The sequence below is a fragment of the Sus scrofa genome, chromosome 1 (assembly GCF_054392235.1).
Source record: "Sus scrofa isolate SSC_HxYL_T2T_F1_AM1 chromosome 1, Sscrofa_HxYL_maternal_Yorkshire_Landrace_v2.0, whole genome shotgun sequence".
Classification (NCBI taxonomy): Eukaryota; Metazoa; Chordata; class Mammalia; order Artiodactyla; family Suidae; genus Sus; species Sus scrofa.
Window position 1 is genome coordinate 68,613,959 of NC_139383.1, and position 24,835 is coordinate 68,638,793.

General features: G+C 34.1%; 1 protein-coding gene across 18 annotated transcripts in view; it reads left to right on the forward strand.

The window, feature by feature from the left end:
* GRIK2 (glutamate ionotropic receptor kainate type subunit 2) overlaps positions 1-24,835 on the forward strand; it is a 629,197-nt gene that overhangs the window by 409,877 nt on the left and 194,485 nt on the right. For all 18 annotated transcript variants that reach the window (XR_014806479.1, XR_014806478.1, XR_014806486.1 and 15 more), the window contains one exon: positions 691-804. Coding sequence is in view for 11 of the 18 variants with exons in the window: in XM_021073366.2 (XP_020929025.1) it covers positions 691-804 (114 nt within the window). In the remaining 7 variants the exon portion in view is untranslated. The remainder of the gene's footprint in view (positions 1-690; positions 805-24,835) is intronic.

Genomic DNA, 24,835 nt, shown 5'->3' on the forward strand with positions numbered 1-24,835 from the left:
TATGAACACAGAGAGTGTATGCCTTAGTCTGTCAGAGGATATTAATTAAATTAAAATACATATTAAATAGTATACAAGCGTATGTATCAGAATGAGTGATCCAGATGAGATTGTGCTGTAATCTCCTTTCCTTGGAGTATTTTAAAAGCTGTAAAGGTATGTTTTTAGAAGCTCCAAAGGTAACCTTCTGTATGATTTTGCCCTACTGGGGAGTTTTGCAAATACTAATCAATGCCTCTTTTAAGCCTGTCTTTACCTATTAATTTATCATGAGATCCTCGAGTTTTGCTTTGTCCTTTGCTTTGTCCATATGATATGGCACGTTATCATTGTAAAGAGAGGATAAGATAGATCCATTACTGTAAAAGATATGTGCTATTAATGTTTCTAGCCAGCTATCAAGGTATCATCAACTGTGGTTTATCTTGGTGAATGAAAGTTTGAATGGAAAAATAAGCTCTCACACTGACTGCAGAAGTGCAATGGATCACTTTGTTCTTTAATGTCACACTTCACTGGACACACTTCACGAAGCAGTGAATCATGCTTAAAATAAGCAGCCTTTACTTCAACAACAGTAGATAATGCCGCAGGGGTGAATAATAAGGGTTAGCAGTCTTAACTTTCTCCGCAGTGCTCTCTCCCGGGTACCTGATGGACAGTTTACAAAGTACATATGCTGTTTTATAGATTGGAACTTGGGATCCAGCCAGTGGCCTGAATATGACAGAAAGTCAAAAGGGAAAGCCAGCCAACATCACAGATTCCTTATCCAATCGTTCTTTGATTGTTACCACCATTTTGGTAAGTATTTGTTTTTCCATTCTTTTTAGGTAAATGTAGATAAACATAGAAGTAAATAGAAAAGGACATAATAATTGGAATAGTAATGAATGGAATGTAATATGTTTTAAAGTTATTTAGCAATTACTGTATAACAAATAAGTCAATATTAATTTAGTTTTATTTTGTTAGCCTTTAATGATGCAAATTATATCAATGTCTGGGCTGCTTATGCTGATTAATAATACAGCTTCATATATTACTGGAAATCTTTACATTTCTACAAAATTAGTTGCTGTTGAAAAATTGTCAATGTTAGGATTTGAAAAATACACACACAGGCAGCTGTATAAATAGAGTTAGGTCAAGAATCACATGTGAACTTTGCTTCTGCTTTCATTCCTGCAAATATATTTATTTTTCAGGAGTTTTTCTATTATAATTATATTTTAACCTTGCTTTTGATTTAATTGTTTTCATCATGGTGAATCACTTTTATTTTACTAATCCCCTGATGAAATCAGATGACTAGTGCTTTTTTAAGCCAGAAGTATTTTCACCAGCAACAGAATTAAATAAATACTGATAAGCTAGATATTTTTGCCCTTCTTGCAATTATATATTTTAATTAGATCACACAGTAATGTTCACATATGCCTACTATCCCATTTGCAAATGGAATTTTAATTTTAGGATAAGCAAGGAGATTTATATCATTTAGCCAGTAACTTTCACCTGCAGAATAAGCTTATCAATGCTAGTTACTATGTGTCTCCAGGTAATGAATGAGAATGTGAAATTAATATCCAGAACAAACTACTACATATTTTAGCATTTGTATAATTTCTCAATTTGACTTACTCGCAAATCAAGCCAGGTGGAATTCACAATCTTGTCCTTTTGGTAATAACAAAGGATGTCACATCTCTAGGCATGTCCAAACAAAATAGCTTGGATTAAAGACTCTTGATAATGAATCAAAGATGGTAGTCATGAAATGACAGTGTTGGAAGTTCATGAGGTTTTTAAAATTGCTCGCTTGCTAAAAACCTCATTGAATACTTACTCCATCATATCCAGACTTCCCCAGGTGTCCTTACTTAGGGGGTTAATTCTTTTCAAAGATAACTCTCATACCCACCAATCCACCAACCCTGGTCCTCAAATGGTGTGTTCTCGCAGGACACTAGCATATCTTTTTTCTGCCAATATGTCTTGGACCTCGTAACCTGCTGCTAAGACAGCTGCAGTAACTGTGTAACCATCCCTGCTGCTGACAGACTTCCCCTTTGCAATGTACTTCACCCTCCACTGTGAAGATCTAATTTTGTCAGTTTCCTGGTCCTCTGCTTACAAATCTTTAGTAAATCCATATTGACCATTTAAAAGGTCAATATATAGTAACTAAACTGGGGAGACCAGTTAGCCTATTATTGTGATTGTATCAGCCCTGTTCCCTTTGTTTGGAATATGTTTCTCTCCATTTCTGAGATACTATGGAACTTGTCAGTACTTTATATTATTTAGAACTAATATTATCATATTCTTGAATTATTTCACATGTGTAATATTTCTCCTAACATCACTGATCATTCCTTGGAGAATTAGAATCTGACTCAGTCTCTTGTTTTCATGCCATATGTGCCTTGCAATGCTCACAGAATAAAAAGTGCTGGGCTAAGGTACATCTGTAGTCTTCAGCCACCAGTCCCATGGTCCTTTCTATGTCCTTCTATGTCCAGCCAAACTCAAATGTATTACTTGTTTTCTGGCTCCAAATCTTTGTTCATTTCTTTAAATGCTCTTGTGAAAAAGTTTTCATCCTTCCAGACCCATCTCAGATGACACCCATTCTCTGAAACTAATCTTTCCATTAAGTTGTGTATGTTTAGGGGTGTATACATTTTATGTAGCATTATTCTCCATCATGGCATTTACCATGCACTGGTGTTTTTATTTTAGAATTTTTTTGTATATCTGTGTCTCTATTTAGCATGGATTTGTACAAGGCCAATGATCAAATTTTATACTTTTTTGATCTCTCAATGTCAGAGAGAAGTGTCTTGGGCATAGCAAGTATTCAATAAATATTTGTCAAATTAAATTAAATGGTATTTAAGTGGAAAATTAGAGGGAATAAACAACTTTCAAAGCACTATATATTTTATATATTGTATATTTTTCAAGTGTGCAGGTTATTGCAAACTTCTTGTCCAAACAAAGCAGATGAGTAAGACTATCTATACAATTTCTCAGTTTTGCTTAATTACTCAGGTTTGTTTTATAAGCAGTATCCAAATATTTTTTCTAATAGTAAACAATTTTATATCTATTCATAAACAAGTGTTATTTAATCTTAGCTTCATATCAGAGCCAGGCATAAAGCTTTTTAAAGACTATTGCTACCCAAAACATAGCCCATACCTTTTAAAACAGCATTTATGGGCTTTGAACCTTGGGCATATTCATTTTTTTTAAAGTTCCACCAGTAATTCTGATCCAAAATGATGTTTAAGGACTATTCCTCAGTTCATTACGCCATATAACTAAGATGTAAAATCAACTCTGAAACATACTCCAAGCTTGCATTTTTAAAAATAGGTCATTTATGTTTTAGGCTATGTCACTAAGTTTGTTTCTAAAAGATTCTGATTTTTCTATTAAAGAAAAGATACCTTATTTCTTTTTATATCACTTAACTGAAAAAAATTCTGAATACTATGATCACAGAGTATCCACAATCAGGAAAAGATTTGAAGAGATTACTTACCTCATTTATATAAGCCAGTTTGAGGTAATTTATTGATAATTTATATTTTATAAGGAGGTTATGATTATTCAATTTATGTTATAGTTATTTTGTCCTTTTTTCTCTGAGAAAATCTCAGAGGAGATTCTGGCTATGTGGTAAATAATGATATCTCCACAAAAAGAAGTTGACTTGGGCGTCTTGTTCAACATTTTTATTATGTATCTCAAAAATCAGCTAAGTATTCTAGAATTTGGTGTTATCAGTGTGCTTATCATAATCAGCTCCATTTATCTTGAATTTTATTCATCTTATATCTTATCATACTTTTTAAAAAAATTTAACAAGTATGTATTTAATCATAATGATATACCAGACTTCATGCTAACCACTATATTTGATGGACAAAATAGATGTGACATCTGCCCTTATGGAGCTTAGAAAATTGTAGGAATCATACTGAGAATCTCACACACACACACACACACCCCCACACACACCCACACCTTGTAATTATAAGAGAAAGATAAATGGTATGATGGCTTTTACAGAATGATCCAGAGTTACACTAGGAGTCAGGGGAGGAAGGATGAGTCAGGTTAAGTCTCACTGCAGAAGAATAGAGAGCTGAAGTTTGAGAAAAAATTATCAAGGTAAAGAAAGGAGGAAGGAGTATTTTCAGCAGAGAGAACAGCATGTACAGGAGCCCTAAATCAGGAAATATCTTGACCAGTTTGCAAAATTGAAGGAAGTCCATGATGACTGGGGCTTGTGCTTTTTTCTATTTCTTATCTTCATCAAATACAATTATATGAATATGGTTCATTACAAAAAAAAATTGCACACATTTTTCAGCATACCTGCTATGTGCCATACATTGTTCAGAGCACGACTCCTAGGTTTACTAATTTAATTCTTATAATAACCTTTTGAGGTAGAAACTGTTATCATTGCTATTTTGCAGGTGAGAAAGCCAGTATTCACATTGCCTGAGTAACCTACTCATGGTCACAGAGCTAGAATGCAGAGTAGTGACGTTGCAACCAATCTGTGTCACCAACTTGAGCAACCTATGCTGTAAAGTGAAATCTCTGGTGGCCCAGTATGGAAAAGTCTGATAACTATAGCTTCTCACCAAAATAGCATCTTGATTGAGAATTGTTCACCTAGAGCAAGGCTTCTTATGCAGAAATCCCATGTATGCTGGAGCACTGTGATGCCATTTAGAATGTGTCCCCAAACATCTAGACATTTTCCTTAGAGGACAGGCTACTCTTGCTTGGATGTCTTAGGTCTCTTGTTTCTTTCCTCTCTGAATTTTGCATTCGGTTTTCCTTCAGCGTCTTTAAACCATAATCTTAAACTTTTCTGAGCAATCAAAATAGTATTGGGGATTATCTCCTTTTTTTCCCTGTAGAATTGAGATTAAGCATCTTGTTCGCAAATGCTTTTACTCCCCTTCAACAACACAACCTATGCCCAACACACTGTATAGGTGTAGCATACAGTTATATCATGGAATGAGTTCTTTTTAGGAAGCTCTAAACAATTTTTTAAATGCTTAATTTTTTTTTTTTTTTTTTTTTTTAGTTTTGAATCAAATGATGATATTCAATTTGGAAGTTATCTAATTTTACCTGAAGATCTAGGACTAAAACTCTGGTCTACTCATGCCCTCTCTTTACTATTCCTCATGTTACCTCTCTGGTTTTTGAATTTCAAGTTCAATGGTTGTTAATATTCCCTTACTTCTTGTGCTTATCATTATTCATGGAATTAAAAGCATCAACCTTAGAATCATGTTTTCATCTACAATAATTTCATTTATCACAGCAATCATTAAAATATAAATTCCTAATCACCAAAAATAATAACAAAAATACTAATTCTGAATGAGATATCAAGAGTTTTTGAAGAGTAATGTGTGCTCTATTTTCAGTTTATTGACCTCATCCTGAGACCCTTACTAGTAGCTCGGGGCAGTATCAGGTGGGCTGAATATTTATTTAAGCTCCTATAGGGAATGCAAATTTTCCCTCGGTGTTCTTGGTTTTCAACAGATTTTTTTCAGTCCCGTCTAAATATGTTGAGTGCTTCCCACTGTGCTGCTCCTGTATAATAATTGATTTTTGTCCATCAAAAGAGTACTAGCACTAAATGCCACTGTACATGTTCTTTCTCTTGACGACTAGTAGCACTTTAGTGTGCAAATAACTATGTACTTTTTCAGAAAAATCACTTACTCTCAAGGAGGTTCTTTCTTCCCAGTTGCTCAATGAATTTAACAATTGTGCTTGCATCTGCAATTTATTTATTTATTTTTTTAGCACTTCCTGAAAGGTTGTGTATTTCAGTACCGAGTTTACTCACTTAGTTAAGCTGTATTGTTGTAGCCTGCAGATATAGGAGGCTTATCTGGGAGCAAACTCCCAGGGACAATGGAAGGAATCACAGTACAAAAGAAAGAAGTGACCAAATCATCCCCCCAAATGGTTCTGCAGCTTCTTCCATAATATCAACAAAGGCAGATTTCTAGGGCTTCAAATCTCTCCCTGCAATAGGTTTTTCCCTCTGATTCTTCTCTTTCCATTGTCACAGAAGGACTACCAAGCATATAGTTCTTAGAGAGTTACTAGCATTCAGGCTTGGAAAGCCAGACACTGCAGCTTCACAAAGAGAAAAGCTTTTCATTCTTATCAATCCCTATACAATTTCTAAGCAGTTTTAATCATGTATTCTGGAGAGCATAAGATAAAAATAATTTAGGGAAGATACAGTAGATATACATGTATAAGTACTACTTAAATGTTAATCGGAGATGAGTGTCTCATTCAAACTCAGGCTCCTTGTACTCCATTCCTGCAACCAGCTCATTCAAAGGCCACTGAACCTATTCTCACCATATTTTTTCTTGTTTCATGGATCATGCTTGCACTGTATTTCTCCTTTTCATTCTTACTTTATAGCTCAAGGCATTTTATGTCCAGGAAGTTCTCATTCTCTTAGAGCTCCAGATTAGCTAGATGAACATAAAACTGTTGGTGGTGGTATCATAAAGAAAGCTGCGTGGTTTAAAGTGAAAGTAGCCACAGTTTTAAAATCCTAGTGTCCCAATCTTTAGATTTTATAAGTGACCATAACCTCACTTTTACCAGTAATCATACATCACCCCCCCACACACATACCCACACACCCCTGCTTCCTTCATTTTTCTTTGTTAATATAATTTTTCAATGCTACCATAATAAAGGCCCTTAAGTTTTTTTATTTTGTTGTTATATTCTTTTTCATTGCCAACATTATTGTCAATAATCTTTATTGAAGATTATTTTATTATGAGCAATATATTAAATGTTATAGAAGTATGATTGGAGAAATGTGAAATTTTGGTCCAGCTTAACCACAGCAAACTACATGGAAATGAAATAATTTTGCTTTATTTAGCTTTCTCATTTTTAAAGATGTAATCACAATAGTACCATATAAAATTATACAATCTAAATTTCAGCTGTGCCCTTAAATTGAGACTCAGATGTAAATTTGCAACTACTCATTCTGCCTGCATGTTGAAAATCAAATGCAACATGATTCAAATCTCCTTCAATTCAGGCCTTATCATATCTGTTCCTCTGGTATTTCCAGACCGTATATGATCCCAGTACTTTTCTATTCACTCAAGCCTCTCTGGATACCCCAGTCTCTTTAAACTCCATATTCATAATTCAGATACCAAAATGAAAGAAAGGATGGATTATTCTAAGAGAGTTTCACAAAGAAGTGAGTCAGGGAACATTTTGAATGAGGGGGAAATGGTTTACGCATGGGTACTACTAAATGGGGTGTTCATAGAGTCAGATTTGAGAGACATTGTATTCACAGGTAAGAGGAAAGAGATGACAACATTGAAAAATCAGGTAGGCAATTTCTTGGGAATGGATTGCCTGTGGGGCAAAAACAACTGAGAAAGGTAGTTGAGGGCTTCAAGGTTAAAAGCCTAATAGGCAGGGCATTAGTGTTGCCACAGAGCATGATAAGGATGTTGGGAAGGGAGATAAGGAGCTCTATTTAGTTATATCTGAATGGAGATGTTGGCAGTAACTTCTGTGTGTTCAAATCTTGATTATTCATGGAAGGGGATAATAAATTAGATTCAGAAATGAAATGCAGTTTGCAGATTAGCTAATAGGTGCAATCTCCTTTCCCATCAAACCTTTTACTGGAAGAGCATTGAAATGGCATGTTTGATTGATTAGAGGTTCAGCTTTCCCCCGCTTCTTTCTTCTTTCACTTGTGAATTAAACTAATGAAATATTTAATGTCCAAAAAAAAATACAAATACTAGTAGAAAGATAGTAGCAACCAAAATCTCTAATCTAAAGTGATAATTCAGTCAAGTGGAGGAATTAAATAGCCTACCAGCATATTTGAATAATAGTCACTAAGCCGAACTCTCCTTTTAACCCTTAGTGCTCTGACATCAGTAAGTATCTTTCCTGAAATGTTGGTGAACAGTACAACTAGCAGAACTCTAGCCCTTTTTTCTTTTTCTTTTTTTTGTCTTTTTTTTAGGGTCGCATCCATGGCATATGGAGGTTCCCAGGCTAGGGGTCTAATCGGAGCTATAGCTGCTGGCCTACACCACAGCCACAGCAATGCCAGATCGAGCTGTGTCTGCAACCTACACCACAGCTCATGGCAACACTGGATCCATAACCCACTGAGTGAGGCCAGGGATCAAACCCACAACCTCATGGTTCCTAGTCGTATTCTTTTCCACTGTGCCAAGATGGGAACTTCTAGCCTTTTTTTCTTAAAAGCTAATTTCAACCTATTACACAGTGATTATTTCTGTAGAAGTCACTACAGTTTCAGGTAAATACTGCATTTCATGGTGAAAAATATTCTTCTCACTTTCCCAAATCGCAGCAAATTTTCTATAGGTATAGAGTAAAAATAAAAAACTCTTATTAGAATAACTATGGCCAGTGAAGACTAGGATTTATTGTACTTTCTGTACAGTCTCTGTAGTTATTCTTCTGGAAGGAGATAGACACAGTTTGCAACAGCTAAGAATGCGATGTGATTACAGTGGTGTACTAAAGGGATGTGTGTGTGAATCAGGCATTAAAAGGGATGCCGTTGCTTAGTAGACTTGCAAAACAAAATAAAACAAAGAAAAAAAGAAAACTTTTATGGATTGCCTCAAATGTTTACTTGAATTTTGAAAAAAAGTAAAAGGTAAATAATAAAAATAGTTTATTAAAAATTAAGGTAAAATATTCTACCTTAATGGACATGCTGTACATACCTAATACTCTATTTTGTTGTTTTTTTAAAAAACATAAGCCCCAGATTATGATAATTATTCATTTTCTATCCAGAAAGTTCATGTGGACGTGCCTTTTTAATTACTTGAGATGTCAAAATGGGGTTTGTTTTCCAGGCAAGAGAACAATGTATGGGCTCATATGAAGACTCTTCGTCAGTACTTTTTGATCCTAACAAACCAGTCATCCTGAGTATTGCCTCTTCTTGAAAATGTTAAGTTGTTCTGATGGTAGCTGCTAGGTTTTTCACTTTTCCCTCCTGGTATTTTCATTTCTGATTGTGATAGCCTGTAGTGCACTGTAGGCTTCTGACATGAATGTTAATTAGGGATGGCAGAGTTCAGACTCTAAGAGCCATGGTGAATAGAAGGAAATTTAAAGACCAGGACTTAGACAGTAGATCTTTCTTAGCTCTAAGGCAGTAAAAGCATGGCAGTTGAGATGGCAGAGGCTGAAAAAGAAATGAATAATACTGTCCTGTCAATGGAGTAATAACATTCAACTGTTATTATTATTTATGCTTATTGATTGCATGTTGTTCTTAGTGGTTTTCTTGCCAAACGAATGGAACCTTTTTTGGCCTGTCTAGCTAAATTTCTATGTATTTTTCCAACTGCACGTAGGGTAACCTGAATCATTAAAATATAATGAAATAGTAAAAGTTAAGCTTATTGTTAATGAATTTCCTTAAATATATGATCTTTCCATTTTTAAAATCAAAGTTTACTATATACGCTTATGACATTTCCTTAATTTAGCTAAGAAAAACAAGATTATTTTAGAATGACTAAAATGTAGTTTTATACCAGTGGTGGTATTTATTAAAAGTGAAATTGTCTACAGGCCTTGGCTAATGTAAGAAGTCATAAAACCAAGTAAGTAGCAATAAATTTTACAAATGTTAATGGTGCTGGAGTCTCATTAAATCTCATCGGGTTTAAAAATGGCATTTTAAATTAATGCAAATACCTTAAAATGAATCATTTATGTATGATGTAGAAATCTGCTGAATTTATTTTGAAAGAATTTATAAAATAGGTTAAACTGAATTAGCATGTAAACATGTTTTTCATAATATTGATAAATGCAAAATTCTTTTCTTTTGTAATTATCTTTCAATTACAAGATTCACAATTTCTTACATACTAATTAACCAAAAGTTGGCTAATGAAGAATAAAACTCTAAAAATCTCTCTTATTCCTCAGTATCATAATAAATGTTTCCATGAAATTTTCTTAAATAATCAAAAGTAATACATATTTTTGAAGCAATTTAGGATAAACAATTAAGAACAGCTGACCATTTTCAGAGGGAAAAATGCAGACTATTTAAAAGTTAGGACATGAAAATGTTGGTTCATTCTGCTTGGAGGTGTTGGACCATGGCTTGGCTCCTCACTTGGCAGATGGTCTGTTGCCCCTATGCCAGCTGTCGAGTAGGAGACAAAGGCAGAACAGTTACTTTTGAAAAGTTGCTTATGATGTTCCGAAGACAGATCCAAAGAGAAAGAGAACGTGAAGGAACAAAATATAAAATTCCCCTTCATTTAGAGCCTAGTTTTCTGTTTAAATTCTATATTTCATCTTTAATCTACTGTTTCAGTATGGGTGCTCCTTTTTATTTATTTTGGTATTGGTTTTACAGTGCTAACATTTAGAATCATCTGCAAGTCTGTAGTCACAGTATTTACTAGATGTCCATAATAGGAGCTACCGTCATTAACACTGTAAAGGATATGCTCCCTTTTAACTTTCCAATAAAATTCTCAGTGGAGATTCAGGAAAAACCCACAAAAACAATGAAAACACTGATACTATAAACTACAGTTAAAAGGAGACCATATGTCATAGTTTCAATAGAATATTTGTCAAATAGATTTTATGAGGACAGATTGCTGATTATCTTTTAGAACATTAGTTGGCTCTACTTATGAGTTCAATGTAGCTTGATTTTTTTATGATATAAGTATAGGAAAATAATTTATTTTTGAATATTTCCCTTACCTTGAGTCACTTTATGAAAATATTCTTATATTTAAGAGATTTACAGTTAATTATCTTTGGTAATTTAGATATATAATCATCTTTATATGGAGCTATAATTTCCTTACTTCCTTTACTAATTTTTATTCCTTCTTGTTGTTTTATTTTTATTTAGTGAGAACACCACTCTCTGAGCCTGTTTTCCTTATTTTAATAGCATTTTCTTATTAACTAAAATAATAGATGTATTCTCAAGAATACTTTTTATTCCTAGTTTTCTCATTAATTATTTTTCAATATTGGGTTGAATATTATTGAATACATTGGTCATCTATGGATATTATTGTTTTTATAAGTCATACTTATTTTTCAAATGAATATGTTAATTTCTGAATATTAAAGTAGTTATATTCCAGAGATAAATTATTATTGGTTATGATTGAAAAATACTTCATTGAACTGCTGTATTTTTTTGCTGTATTGTTTTTAGGTATATTTGATAGTGACTGCTTCCTAGTCATAGTATTTAGACATTTATTAGCTTTTTATATCAGTGTTGTGTTAACTTCATTTAAAAAGAGGGGAGCTGATTCCATAGCATTTGCTCTTCTCTAAAACAGTCTATGTATCATGAGGTTATTTGTTTTATATTTGGTCAAAAATTAAAACCCCACAATATTTAGATTTTTGTTTCTGGGAAGAAGTATTTAGTAAACTATACTATTTTTTATGGTCATTGATCTATTCATTTTATCACTTCTTTTGGAGTCCATTTATATGCTGTGTTGATGCATATTAAAGTATTCAAATTATTAACGTAAATTTTCACATATAGTCATCATATATATTTTATAATCTCTATCTAATGAGTCTCTTTCTCATGTAAAATTCTGTTTTTTTTTAAATTTGGTTAGTTAACTTTTACTAAAAAAACATATTACTTTTATTAAAGGACATGTTTATAATTTAACCATCTTCTTCTTTTCTATTTTCTATTATTTTTCTATTCTATTTTCATTATTTTCTTCTATTTTCTTACTATTTTACTCCTGCTTTTCTTGTGTGTTTGGTTGTCTATCTTCTAGCTTTTTATTATTTAATCACACCATTTATTTAATGACAAATTTACACAAGACTGAGTTTTTCTCTGAAAAGTACTTTGAAGATATTTTTCTTTTAAAATTAAAAAAAAAACATGTAGTATAGCTTAGTGGTTAGCAGAGTACTTCGGAATCATGCAGAACCTTCTCTCAAACCACATGAGGGTTTGAAATTCAATTCAGATGATAGTGGGCTATTTTGGGAGGGACGTGGCTTTCCATCTGGAGGGTCTAATGAATACTTATATCTATATATCTGTTCTCAATGTTGTGTAGTTTCTAAGCGGAATTCTACAGCCTATGGTCTGGGTGACATCATCCTGGCTGTTAGCATTCTCAGTCAAAAGGGAAAAACAGGCTAGAGAATGTACTTTTGACTGAATCAAACTTTAATTTAGTCCTCTAGATTTTAGCGTGGTAAATCCAGAGTCACGTGAACTCAATTTCTCCTTTAGTTTTCTGCCAGGGTCAGGGCACAGGAGGGTGGGTAGTTTCCCAGAAATGAATTGGATAATCTACCTAGTTTTCTAGTTGGTACAGAGTATAGACCTCTGAGCAAGAACTTTTGAAGGGAGAAGAACAAAGAATTTTTTCAACTGCCTGTAGGAGCTCAAGGCTTCTTGGTTTCCAGTGGCCTTGAATTTCATCTCTGTTCTTTCAAAATGATAGTAAAGTTTCCTCACCAGTTGCCTGATAACTAGATATTTTCAAGAATTTTTTTTTTTTTAAAGTCATGAATGACCAGACGAGTAGGCCAACTTGACCACCCTATCCTGCCAGTGTCAACATACTATTGGAATGGTGGGATGGTGGGGAAATAGACTGAATTTTGGATCTACAGTTTTCCATTCCAAGAGTCCATTCTTCTTTTTCAAACAGAATTAATTGCCAATAGCCAATTTTCTGTTTTCACTCTGCTTATATAAGTCATTTCTTAAGAACATTCTAGAACATACTTTATCTCTCAACTGGAATGAAGTCCTTTTTGATTACATCCTCATGTTCTTGCTCAGTGTTACTACCCATTGCCTGTACATAGGACTCTGTACATATCTTAATTCCATGCCCATAACTTTTAGCAAGACTTTGTTATTCTTTTTACTGTTGGAAGTTTTTTTATTTGCCCAGAGTCTCAGAACTACTTTGGTAAGGAGTTAGGAGAGGGAATGCCAGTGCCTGCTTTCCTAAAAATCTTAAACTATATATGCTTTAGGAGGAAGGATCTATTAGGTGAAGAAGGAATACAAAATATTTTAGACTATGGGAAAAGCATATCTGAAGGCACAAACTGGTGAAAGAGTTGAGAGTATATGAATCACTACCTGTAAGTAACCATTAAGGATGGAGAATAGACTGTGGGAGCAAAGTAGTGGGTAATAGTAAGCAAGCAGGCAGCAGTAGAGTACAAGGCCTTTAAGGTCTCCTGAAGAAATCTCGACTATACGCTATTTGTAATGGGGCAATTTTGAATGATTTTAATTACAAGAACACTATAATGAAATCAATATTTAAAAAATCCTTTTAGTATTAAAGATGGAATTGTATGTAGTACGTAAGAAAAGATTTGGTGTGACCAGCCAAGAGAATACTGCAAGAGTGTGAGCTGATGAGTTCCATGCTATGGCGTTATCCAAAGGGTCGGAGGAAGGAAATCAAATTTCCAAGATACATGGGAGGACAAAAGGGTGTGTGTGTATATATATATATATATAGTAACAGTTGGAAAGTGGGAGTTTAATTAGAGGTCAGAGATTAAGGATACTTTTATTTTTCTGGTAAATGTGGCTGGAAACAATTCATAAGAAAAAGCACTTTGGGGTTGAATTTAATGCCTTTGGTTTTCTATACTATGTTGTTGTATTCTGTTTAGCTTGACAAGTAATTATAAATTCAGGGTTTCCCAAGAATAAAGAGTCAGGGTGGGGGGTGGGGAATATACTATTCTTTGAGTCTGGCTCAAGAGTCCCTTACCTATATTGGAAATTTGTCACATGACAATCATGAGATTTTGAAGACCAGAAAGTCCTGAATTATGTCAGGTACTTCCAACCTAGCTTCCTTTTCTGATCAATATCTGATTCTCAGGTCCTGATCTCTGTGTTTTCAACCACAACTTGATTACTTGACATTGATTCCTAATTGCTTCTCTATATTTGAGATTAAATGGTACTCTTAATCGGAGAGTATATCCTGACTTCAATTAACCTCAAGACGGTGACTCAAGAAAGGAACAGACCTCTTTCATGGCAGAAAACATACGTATTTGGTTTTACTGATATCACTAAAGTGTGTGTTTTGGTTTTTTTGCTAAGAAATCCAGAATAATGGATGATTCCCCAGGTTCTTATCCTTTTATCAATGTGTTTTATTAGGCCCACTCCTCATAAGGCATTTTGCCATTAATTTATGTCATTAATTAGACATCTAAACAAGAATGAGTACCATTAACTTGAATCCTATAAATTGTATATTCTGAGTGCTCTTAGATTTCATTTTATGTAGTAATTAATTAAAAGAAATAACACATGCATTAATTTTCATCATCTTGTTTGAGTAAACGCATATTGGTCAAACACTTTTTTTAACCACAAGAATTAATAGAAAAGAAATGCCTTTGCCTCATAGCTGTTTGGAAAACATTTCATATTATATGGAGAATATTGTATACTGAATTCAAATGTAATTTAGAGCCAAAGGCCATACATTTTTTATCGTTTGTCACAGCTTTATTTCTTGAAAAAAAAAATCTAAATGTATATTTCCTATTTTGAACTTTTAAATTTGCAACTGTTTGGCAAATATGGTACTCTCTGACCTTAGAAACAAAACACTATTTTTACAATACAGCAGACACTGTATTGTATTCTAAGCTTTGTAGCAATAGCATTCTGTATTTATTATTTGGTTATCTCAGAGTATCGTAATATGCTCCACAATTCTAATGTATATGTGATAAGGCACATCCTACAACTATTCTGTGATTAGTAGAGTTTAGAAAATACTAAGTTAAGCCAAATTCACTAAGTTTCTTTATTGCCAAATCATTAATAAGTTCATATGTATGATGGATATCTCAAAGGGCTGCAATGATGTGGAATTTCCAAATATTTTAAATTGCAGAATGTTTTCTTGAAAATAAAACTTTTGGGATAATTTTCCAGAAGACTATACTATGGACAAATCCACTGTTTTAAAGTTAAATCATACTATCTTTTAAGTCCTCATTGATATTTATGAAGGAATTTGCTTACTTATGCAAATCCGTGAACTACCTACCCCACTAACCATCAGCAGAGAAGCAGACAATTTCTACAATTAGTTGATACTTGGTAACTGAATTTATACCTAACTGAGAAAAGCCTCTTCTGCAGGTTGTAGGGACAAATTGGAAGTCAGAAATCTAGGGTTGAAACCTAGCATCTGCTACTTACTTTGGGCAAGTTGCCATAACTTTATAATGAGGATAATAATAATATGCAATTTAAAGTTTATATTAGAGATAAAAATTTGGAAAATATATAACAGTTCCAGGCCCCAAATTATCAGTAGGTGATAATTTTTAATGGGTACAAAGTAATTTAAAAATTAAAAAGTAATGAATGGTATTCATTTTTACTATTTTCCCCTGAGGCTTTCTAACATGTTTATGCACATTTTCCTCTTAGAACCACAATTCCTTTTCTTCAGGCCATGTGCCACTTCATTTCTCTCACCTGAACAACTCTTATTTCTTCCCATTCATCTAATTTATACTCATTCTCTGACTACCTTGGGACATTTTTACTTTCCTTTAGCTGGCACCTAATGGTCCTATTATCTATATAATTTTTTTTTCTTAGGTACTTATATGAAAACTTGCAGTATTAGTTTACATTTTCCTGTGCAAGTTCTGTCTTCTTAACTAGATTAAAAGGTGCTTAGGAGAAGCAACTTTGTCCTAAAGCAGGGTGTTTTCTTTTAAGTGATGGATACTCAATAAACATTTTTTTATTTTTTTGACTACAAAAAGTAACAGTTGAAAGTTATACTCACTATTCATTGTACAAAAAAAGAACTTTCAGCAATTCATGCTGCTAACTACTACTGATCATTGATGCATAATCCTTATTGAACATAATTTACATGTATATTCAGGAACATTGAAGGGGTTACCAGTATCTGATCAACTTTTGGGAAGGATGAGGGTAGAAGGCCAGTTAGTATCATTTCTTTATTTGAATCCATTTTTCTATCAGCATATTGCAGCCCTTTTTGGAGAAAATTGAGTAGAGCTAGTGATGGCTAATGTTGGGTCCTCCTTCCTAAGACCAAAGAGCCTCTGAACTCAAATTGTTGCACTAAATTATAAGAAATAGAATTATAATGATTGAAAACTCAATTTTGCAATCCTTGAACAAATCATATCTTCATCCTTTGGTTTGCTTTATCTCTCCCAAACATGCATTCAAATTCATCCAATGTCTAAATAGTAAAACATTACCTAAAAAGAGACTATTGAAGGAAAAAAACCCCTCAACCTCATTTCCTGCATCAAAACTGGTTTTAGGTAGATGCTTAAAAATAATACTAAGAAAGAAAATGTCATTCTAAGCAGGATATGAATTCAAGCACAGATGATCAACCGTGATTATATAATTTTTCAAAATTTTATAGGAAGAAAAGCTGCTTCCGAATTTAGGTCCTCATGATATCATTCCCCTCTCTATCTTTCTATTACACACTCTCTTTTTACTTAAATCATATAGAGCAATGTATTCTTTTCACCAACTACATGAATAATTTTCTCTTTCTGAAATATTTCTATCTAGACCACCTCTTTGTTTCAGGCAGTAGTTTTCATGACTAACTGCACATAGAACCAGCTACATCATTTCCATCCCCAGTGCAAACAAAAATGAGGATCTTCTATTAATATTACTAAGAATTTTAAAAGAACATTTATTAAACCTAGCAGAGGTCTTCATAATGTTGGGTGTATTATACAGATCACACACCCATAAAGCTGGCCCAATTGTACATTGCAGTCACTGAAAAGGTTTTTTAAAAGTAATGATGCCAGGATTTCACCCTAGATAAATTACATCCGAATCTCTGGGGGTGGATTACAGGCATCAGTATTATAATTTTAATTGTAAAATATTTAATTTTAATGTCATGAGAATAGAATTCCAATGCTGTGTCCCTATAACTTTGCATTATACTAATCTACTTGTCTCAATCTCTGTCTCTGTCACTAGACTGTAACCTTAATAGGTACCTTGTTTCATTACTCTTTTCATTTTCATGACACAGAACAATGCCTGGAACATTATGGAATAAATGGACACATTACGAGAAACATACAGACTCCTAAGAATGAATCAGAAAGAATAAAAAATATGAACAGATTGATTACCAGTAATACAATTGAATCAGTAGTTTAATAAAAAAAACTTAACAACAAATAGAAGTCTAGGATCAGACCATTTCAGAGCTAAATTCTACAAACTATTTGAAGAAGTGCTAAGAGCTATCCTTCTCAATTATTCCAAAAAACTGAAGAGAAAGGAATTCTTTTTAACTCATTCTATGAGGCAAATATTAGCCTTATACTAAAACAAGATAAAGATACCATAAAAATGAAGATTATAGGCCAATATAACTGATATACATAGATGCAAAAATATTAGTGAGCCAAATTTAACAATACATTAAAAGGTTCAAACATGATGATCAAGTGTGGTTATTGCAGGGATGTAAAGTTGGTTCATAATCCACAAATCAATCAATGTCTTACACCATATTAACAAATCAAGAATAAAAATTACACAGTCATCTCAACAGGTATAGAAAAAGCTTTTGACAAGATTCTGCATCCTTCCAAATCAAAAGGAAGAAGTAAAACTCTCCCTGTTTGCAGATGACATGACACTACACATAGAAATTCCTACAGATGCCACCACAAAACTGTTAGGACCTATAAACAAATTTAGTAAAAGTGCAGGACACAAAATCAACATGTAAAAATCTGTTGCATTTGCGCAAATAAGAATAAATTATTATAGAGAAAGTAAGAAAACAATCCTATTTCTAATTATATAAAATCAATAAAATACCTAGGAATAAATCTAACCAAGGAGGTAAAAGACTTGTACTAAAATTCTGTAAGAAATTTATTAAACAAATTGAAGATAGCACAAACACATGAAAATATATACCATGCTTGTGGATTGGAAGTATTAATATTGTTAAAATTATTGTACTCCCCAAGGCAATCTATAGATTCAATGTAATCCTTATCAAAATACCAAAGGCATTTTTCACAGAACTAGAACACGTAAATCTAAAACTATATGTAATCACAAAAGATCTCAAACAACCAAAGCAATCTTGAGAAAGAAGAAAAAATCTAGAAGTATCATGCTTCCTGGTTTCAAATCATACTACCAAACCATTAATCAAAACAGTATGGTCTGGCACAAAAAGAGATGGATACATCAACTGAACAGAATAGGGACCCCAGAAATAAGCCCACAGTTATATGAACAATAAGGAGGCAAGAATATACAATGGGGAAGGGATAGCCTCTTTAATGAATGATATTGAGAAAACTGGGCAGCCACATGCAAAAAAAAAAAAAAAAATCAAATTGGACTACTTTCTCACATTATATGCAAAATTAAACTCAAAATAAATTAAAAAAAATATGACTATAAGACCTGAAACCATAAAATTCCTAGAGGAAAACAGAAGCAGTACACTCTTTGATATCTGTCTTAGAAATAGTTTTTTTTGGCTATGTCTCCTCAGAAAAGGAAAACAAAAACATAAACAAATGGGACTACATCCAACTAAAAAGCTTTTGCACAGCAAAGAAAATCATCAGCAAATGCAACGGCAGCCTACTGAATGGGAGAAGGTATTTGCAAATAATATATCTGATAAGGGGTTAATATCTAAATATGCAAAGTACTCATACAACTCAACCTCATAAAAACAAACAGCCCAATTAAAAACTGGGCAGAGGATCTGAATAGACGCTTTTTCCAGAGAAGACATGCAGATGACCAGCAGAAACATGAAAAGATGTTCAACACCTCTAATTATCAGGGAAATGCAAATAAAAACCATGAGATACCACCTCACACCTGTCATAATGGCTGTCATCTAAAAGACATCAAATAAAAAGTTTTGGCAAGGATGTATAGAAAAGAGATCCCTCATGCACTGTTGGTGGAATTGTAATTGCTATATATAATGGAATATTACTTAGCCATAAACAACCATCCCCCCAAATCTTGTCATTTGCTACAACATGGATGGATCTAAAGGGTAATTTGCTAAGTGAAATAATTAGCCAAAGACAAATACCATATTATTTCACTTACATGTGGAATCTAAAAATACAAAGCCAATAAACAAAGCAGAATGAAAACAGATTCACTAATACAGATGACAAATGGTGGTTGCCAGGGGAAAAAGGGCTGGAGGGTTCAAAATACGTGAAGAAAATTATGAAGTACAAACATCCAGTTATAAATAAATAAGCCATGAGGATGTAATGTACTACAATAGGAATAAAATCACGAATAGAGTAATAACTTTGAGTGGAGATAGACGGCTATTAGACTTATCCTGGTGTTCGTTTCGTAAAGTATGAAAATTACGTAGTACACCTCAAACTAACGTAATATTGCACATCGGTGATATTTCAATGTAATTTTATCACATGACAATAAAAAGATAAACAACAGGGTTAAAAATGGGTAAAGAACTTGAATAGATATTTCTCCGTAGAAGATACACACATGGCTAGCAATTGCATAAGAAAATGCTCAACATCTTTAGTCATTAGCAAGATGGAAATCAAAACCATAATGAGAAAACCACTTTACACCTACCTGGATGATTATAATTTTAAAAAAGAAAATAACAAGTGTTGGTGAGGATATGGAGAAAATAGAACTTTTGTATATTGCTAGTGGGAATATAAAATTATGCATGAAGTGGCATGGAGCTGCTGCTGGCCTCCTGATGGGTGTGCTGGGGCCCCACACTGATAGACAAGGGGGGAGATTCCAAAATAGTCCTTGCCAGTACTGGTATTTTTGTGGTAGAACAAGTTCCCTAAAATGGCTACTGCTGGCATCTCTGCCCTGAGAGAAAGTTCCAGTTTGCCTCTTACCTCTCTGGGAGATTCTGCAAGATCAGAAAATAGGTTTGACTCAGGCTTCTTTCAAATTGCTGTACCTGTGTGGGACTTGAAGAGTGTGATACTTTATATACTCCCTTTAGGACTGGAATCTCTGTTTCCCATAGCCCTCTGGTCCCCCTGGTTCTTAAGGCCAAATATTCTGGAGACTTCTCCTCCCAGGTCAAGACCTCTAAACTGAGGAGCTCAATTTGGGGCTCAGATCCTCCAGTGAGGTCCTCTATGACTGTGATGTTTCTCCCATTTGTGGGTCACCAATCTGGGGGTGAGGGTCCTGACTATACTACATCTGCACCCCTGCTCCCTGTCTCATTGTGGTCCCTTCTTTCTGTCTTTAGATTGTGGAAAATCTTTCTGTTGGTATTCAGGTCATTTTCATAGATAGTTGCTCCATAAGTAGGTGTAATTTGGTCTGTCCATGGGAGGAAGTGAGTTTGGGGTGTTCCTATTCCATCATTTTGACCATCTCCCCATAAGAAAGTCTTTATATATTCTAGATAGTAACCCCCTACCAGATGTATGATTCATAGTATTTTCTACTATTACTGCAGAAAAATTTGAGAAGGATTGTTCCAAGTCTTTAAATTTTGATAGAATTTACCAGGAAAGTCATCTGGTTCTGGGCTTTTCTTTTTTGGGAAGTTATGAATTTCTGATTCAATTTCTTTACTTGCTAAAGTTCTATTCAGATTTTGTATTTATTCAGTCAGTTTTGCTTGTTGAGTCTTTTTAGAAATTTGTCCATTATATCTGAGTTGGCTAAGTTGTTATATAGTTATTTCTATTACTGTCTTATACTTTTATAGGTGTTTTGATTCTATAAGATTGGTAGTAATTGGCCCTTCTTTTACTTGAGACTTCTTCAGTTTTTGATTGGCTGGTTTAGCTAAAGATTTGTCAAATTTTCTCTTTCTTTTCAAAGAATCAAAAACTCCATTGAGTCTCTCTACTATTTTTGTTGTTGTTGTTCTCTAACTCATATATCTCCATGATAAACTTTATTTCTTCTTTTCAGGTTTGCAGTTAGCTTGGTATTATTTTTCTAGTTCTTAATGGTATAAACATAGGTTATTGCTTTGATATATCTTCTTTTTTTAATGTAAGCATTTATAACCATAAGTTTCCTTTTGAGTAATGCTTTTACTCTATCTAACAAGTTATAACAGGGTCTGCTTTTGTTTTCACTCATCACAGTGTTTTCTAATTTCTCTTAAGATTTCTTCTGTGACCCATTGTTTAACTATATTGTTCAATTGCCACGTGTTTGTGACGTTTTCAGATTTCCTCCTGTTATTCATTTCCAGTTTCATTCCTTTATGGCTGGAGAAAGTACTTTGAATGATTTCAGTCTTTTAAAATTTATTGAGAATTATTTTTTGGCCTAACATATGGACTATCCCGGAAAACATTCTATTTGCAGTTGAGAGGAAAGAATATTTTGGGGCGCTAGTGCTCTATAAATATATAGTGTTCTCTCTCTCTATATATATATATCAGGTCTAGCTGATTTATAGTATTGTTCAAGTCCCCTATTTCATTTCCTCACTGATTTTCTGTTTAGTCTGTCTGTCTGCCTTCCTTCCTTCCTTCCTTCTTGTCTTTTTAGGGCCGTACCTGTGGTATGTGGTGGTTCCCAGGCTAGAAGTCATATTGGAGCTTTAGCTCCTGGCCTACACCACAGCCACACTAGATCCAAGCCACATCTGCGACCTACACCACAGTTCATGGCAACGCCGGATCCTTAACCCACTGGGTGAGGCCAGGGATCAAACCTGCATCCTCATGGGAACTAGTCAGACTCATTTCCGCTAAGCCATAATGGGAACTCCTGTCTGGTTTTTCTAACCATTGTTGAAATTGGGTTATTGAAATTTACAACCATTAATATAGGACCATCTATTTCTTCCTTAAATTTTGACAGTTTTGTTTCTTATATTTTGGGGCCCTGTTTTTTAGATGCTTATATGCTTATTATTGATATATTATCTTCATGGATTGACACTTTAATGCATATCCTCTGTCCTTTCTTTCAAGTAACAATATTTTCCTGTGTTATTAATTTTCCCCTATGACTTCACTTTACTCTCTGGTGTCCTTTCATTGCAACCCAAATGACACCCTTTCTCATTTCTTGAATGGCAGTTCTACTGAAAACATGTTCCTTTAGTTTTTATTTATCTGAGAATGTCTTAATTCCACCTTCATTTTTTGAAGGATAGTTTTGCCAAATATAGAATTCTTGGTGGATAATGTTTTCTTTTAGCCCTTTAAAAACCCACTGCAGTCTGATCTTCATTGTTTCTGATGAGAATTGGCATTTTATTGAACATCTCTGCACATGACAAATCACTTCTTTCTTGCTGCTTTAAAGACTTTGTCTTTCAACAGTTTTATTATAATGTGTCTTCCTGTGGGCTTCTTTTAGTTTATTCTTCTTGGGATTCATTGAATTTCTTATGTAGTATTTTTATTATTGGCTTCTTCTTATAATTTCTGTTTTTTATTGATGCTCTCTATTTGATAAGACATTTTCCTGATGACTTCCTTCAATTCTCTGTGCATGGTTTTACCACAATGATCATATTTAAAACAATTGATCTAAGTTTTTTCTAAGTCCAATAACTGCTTTCTGTCAGGGACAGCTCCTGTAAAGAAGCTGTAACTTCTTGTTTCTTTTCATACCTCATATTTTTTTTTATCAAAAAATTAACATTTTGAAAATTATCATGTAACAACCCTATATATCAGATTCACCCCCCCCCAGGAATGGTTATTATTTATTGTGGTTGTTTGTTTGCTTACTGTTTAGCAGACAAACACTTAGTATTACTTAGTTTGCTTAGTATTGCTAATGATTTATAAAATCTATATTCTTTGTTTTATGGGGCCACTAAAATGTGTGGATTTTGGATTAGTGATCATCTATTGATTTAATTAAGATTCCCTTAAACTCTTGGAACAAAATAACAAAAAATGAAACCTCTTTCCATAGCTTATGTATTGAGACACTCCCTCACTGTTTAGCCAGGTAGTTTCCACTTCTGCCCTTCTTTCCTTTCTGCTTGCACAGAGACTGAAGTCCAGCCACAGGAAAATGTTTCATGTCCTCCCAGGTCTTTTCTGAGCCTACATCCTGCTATAGACATGAAGGATGTTTTCTAGATTTCCTTGAAGATTCTGGAGCTTTTCACACCCCTAATTGCCCCACGTATACCTTTCCCAAGCCTCTTCTGTCTTTTCTATTCTAGGCATTTTAGTTTTTTATTTCTTGCTCTGCATGTTTTCTCTTACTCAGGAAGTATCGGCTAACATATTCGCCTTTAAATTCTTATGAAAACAAAATAAAACAACAAAACAAAACACCCATGAGGCAGCTCCAGCCCTAGGAGAGCTCCTATGTAGGCAAAAAAAGGGCGAGCCCTTGAGCTGATCCTTCAGGGAAGCATCACACATGTAAAAAGACAGAATTACATTCTTTGAGAATAGGCCCATAATGTTCACTGTGGTACCCACAACCTACATCTAGAATGTGGCTGACATCTTTAGGGCTGCTGCAAAATTGGGGAGTGGAAGGTAGTAGCAACTGGGTAAGTTGATATGCACAGAGCTCTACTCCCAAAATTCTGTAGTGTTTTTCTTCACAAAGAATTTCCCTGGGTATTGTGGGTTTTTTTTTTGTTTTGTTTTGTTTTGTTTGTTTTTTTTTTTTTTTTAGATTCCAGAGTTCCAAAAAAATTGATTTATGAAACACTCTAACAGTTTTGCCAGCTTATTCATTGCTTCTACACCGGCTTTTTCTCTACCATGCTGAGTTGCACATGTATTGCCCACAAAGCCAAAAAATATACTATTTGGTTTTTAAGAGACAGTTTATTGACCTTTGTTCTGGAAATCTACATACAAAATCTGCATAAAAAGTATTGATTAGTGAATGCATGAATGGGAGTTCCTGTCATGGCACAGTGGAAATAAATCCAACTAGGAACCATGAGGTTGCAGGTTCAATCCCTGGCCTCTCTCAGTGGATTAAGGATCCGGTGTTGCCATGAGCTGTGGTGTAGGTTGCAGACATGGCTCTGAACTGGTGCTGCTGTGGCTGTGGTGTAGGCCAGCTGCTATAGCTCCGATTCAACCCCTAGCCTGGGAACCTTCATATGCCACAAGTATAGCCCTAAAAAGACAAAAAGACCAAAAAAAAAAAGAATGCATGAATGATGCTTTGGTGGGTGAATGGATGGATGAGCAATAAAATATTTTACATTTATATTTTAACTGAGGTTATGATATGTACATATTACATGCATCTTGTTAAACATTGTATAAAAACTTGCAATGTACTTTGTTAGAAAAACATAGTAATTCATTGATCATCTTTGGAGTTGCTGTTTTTACTTATATAGATCACTATTCCATACAAGGATGACAGTGTCCAATTAAAATCAAAACTTTCTGGAGTTCCCGTTTTGGCGCAGTGGTTAACGAATCTGACTAGGAACCATGAGGTTGTGGGTTCCATCCCTGGCCTTTCTCAGCAGGTTAAGGACCCGGCGTTGCGGTGAGCTGTGGTGTAGGTGGCAGATGTGGCTCAGATCCTGTGTTGCTGTGGCTCTGGCATAGGCCGGTAGCTATGGCTCTGATTCAACCCCTAGCCTGGGAACTTCCATATGCCACAGGAGCAGCCCAAGAAATAACAAAAAGATTA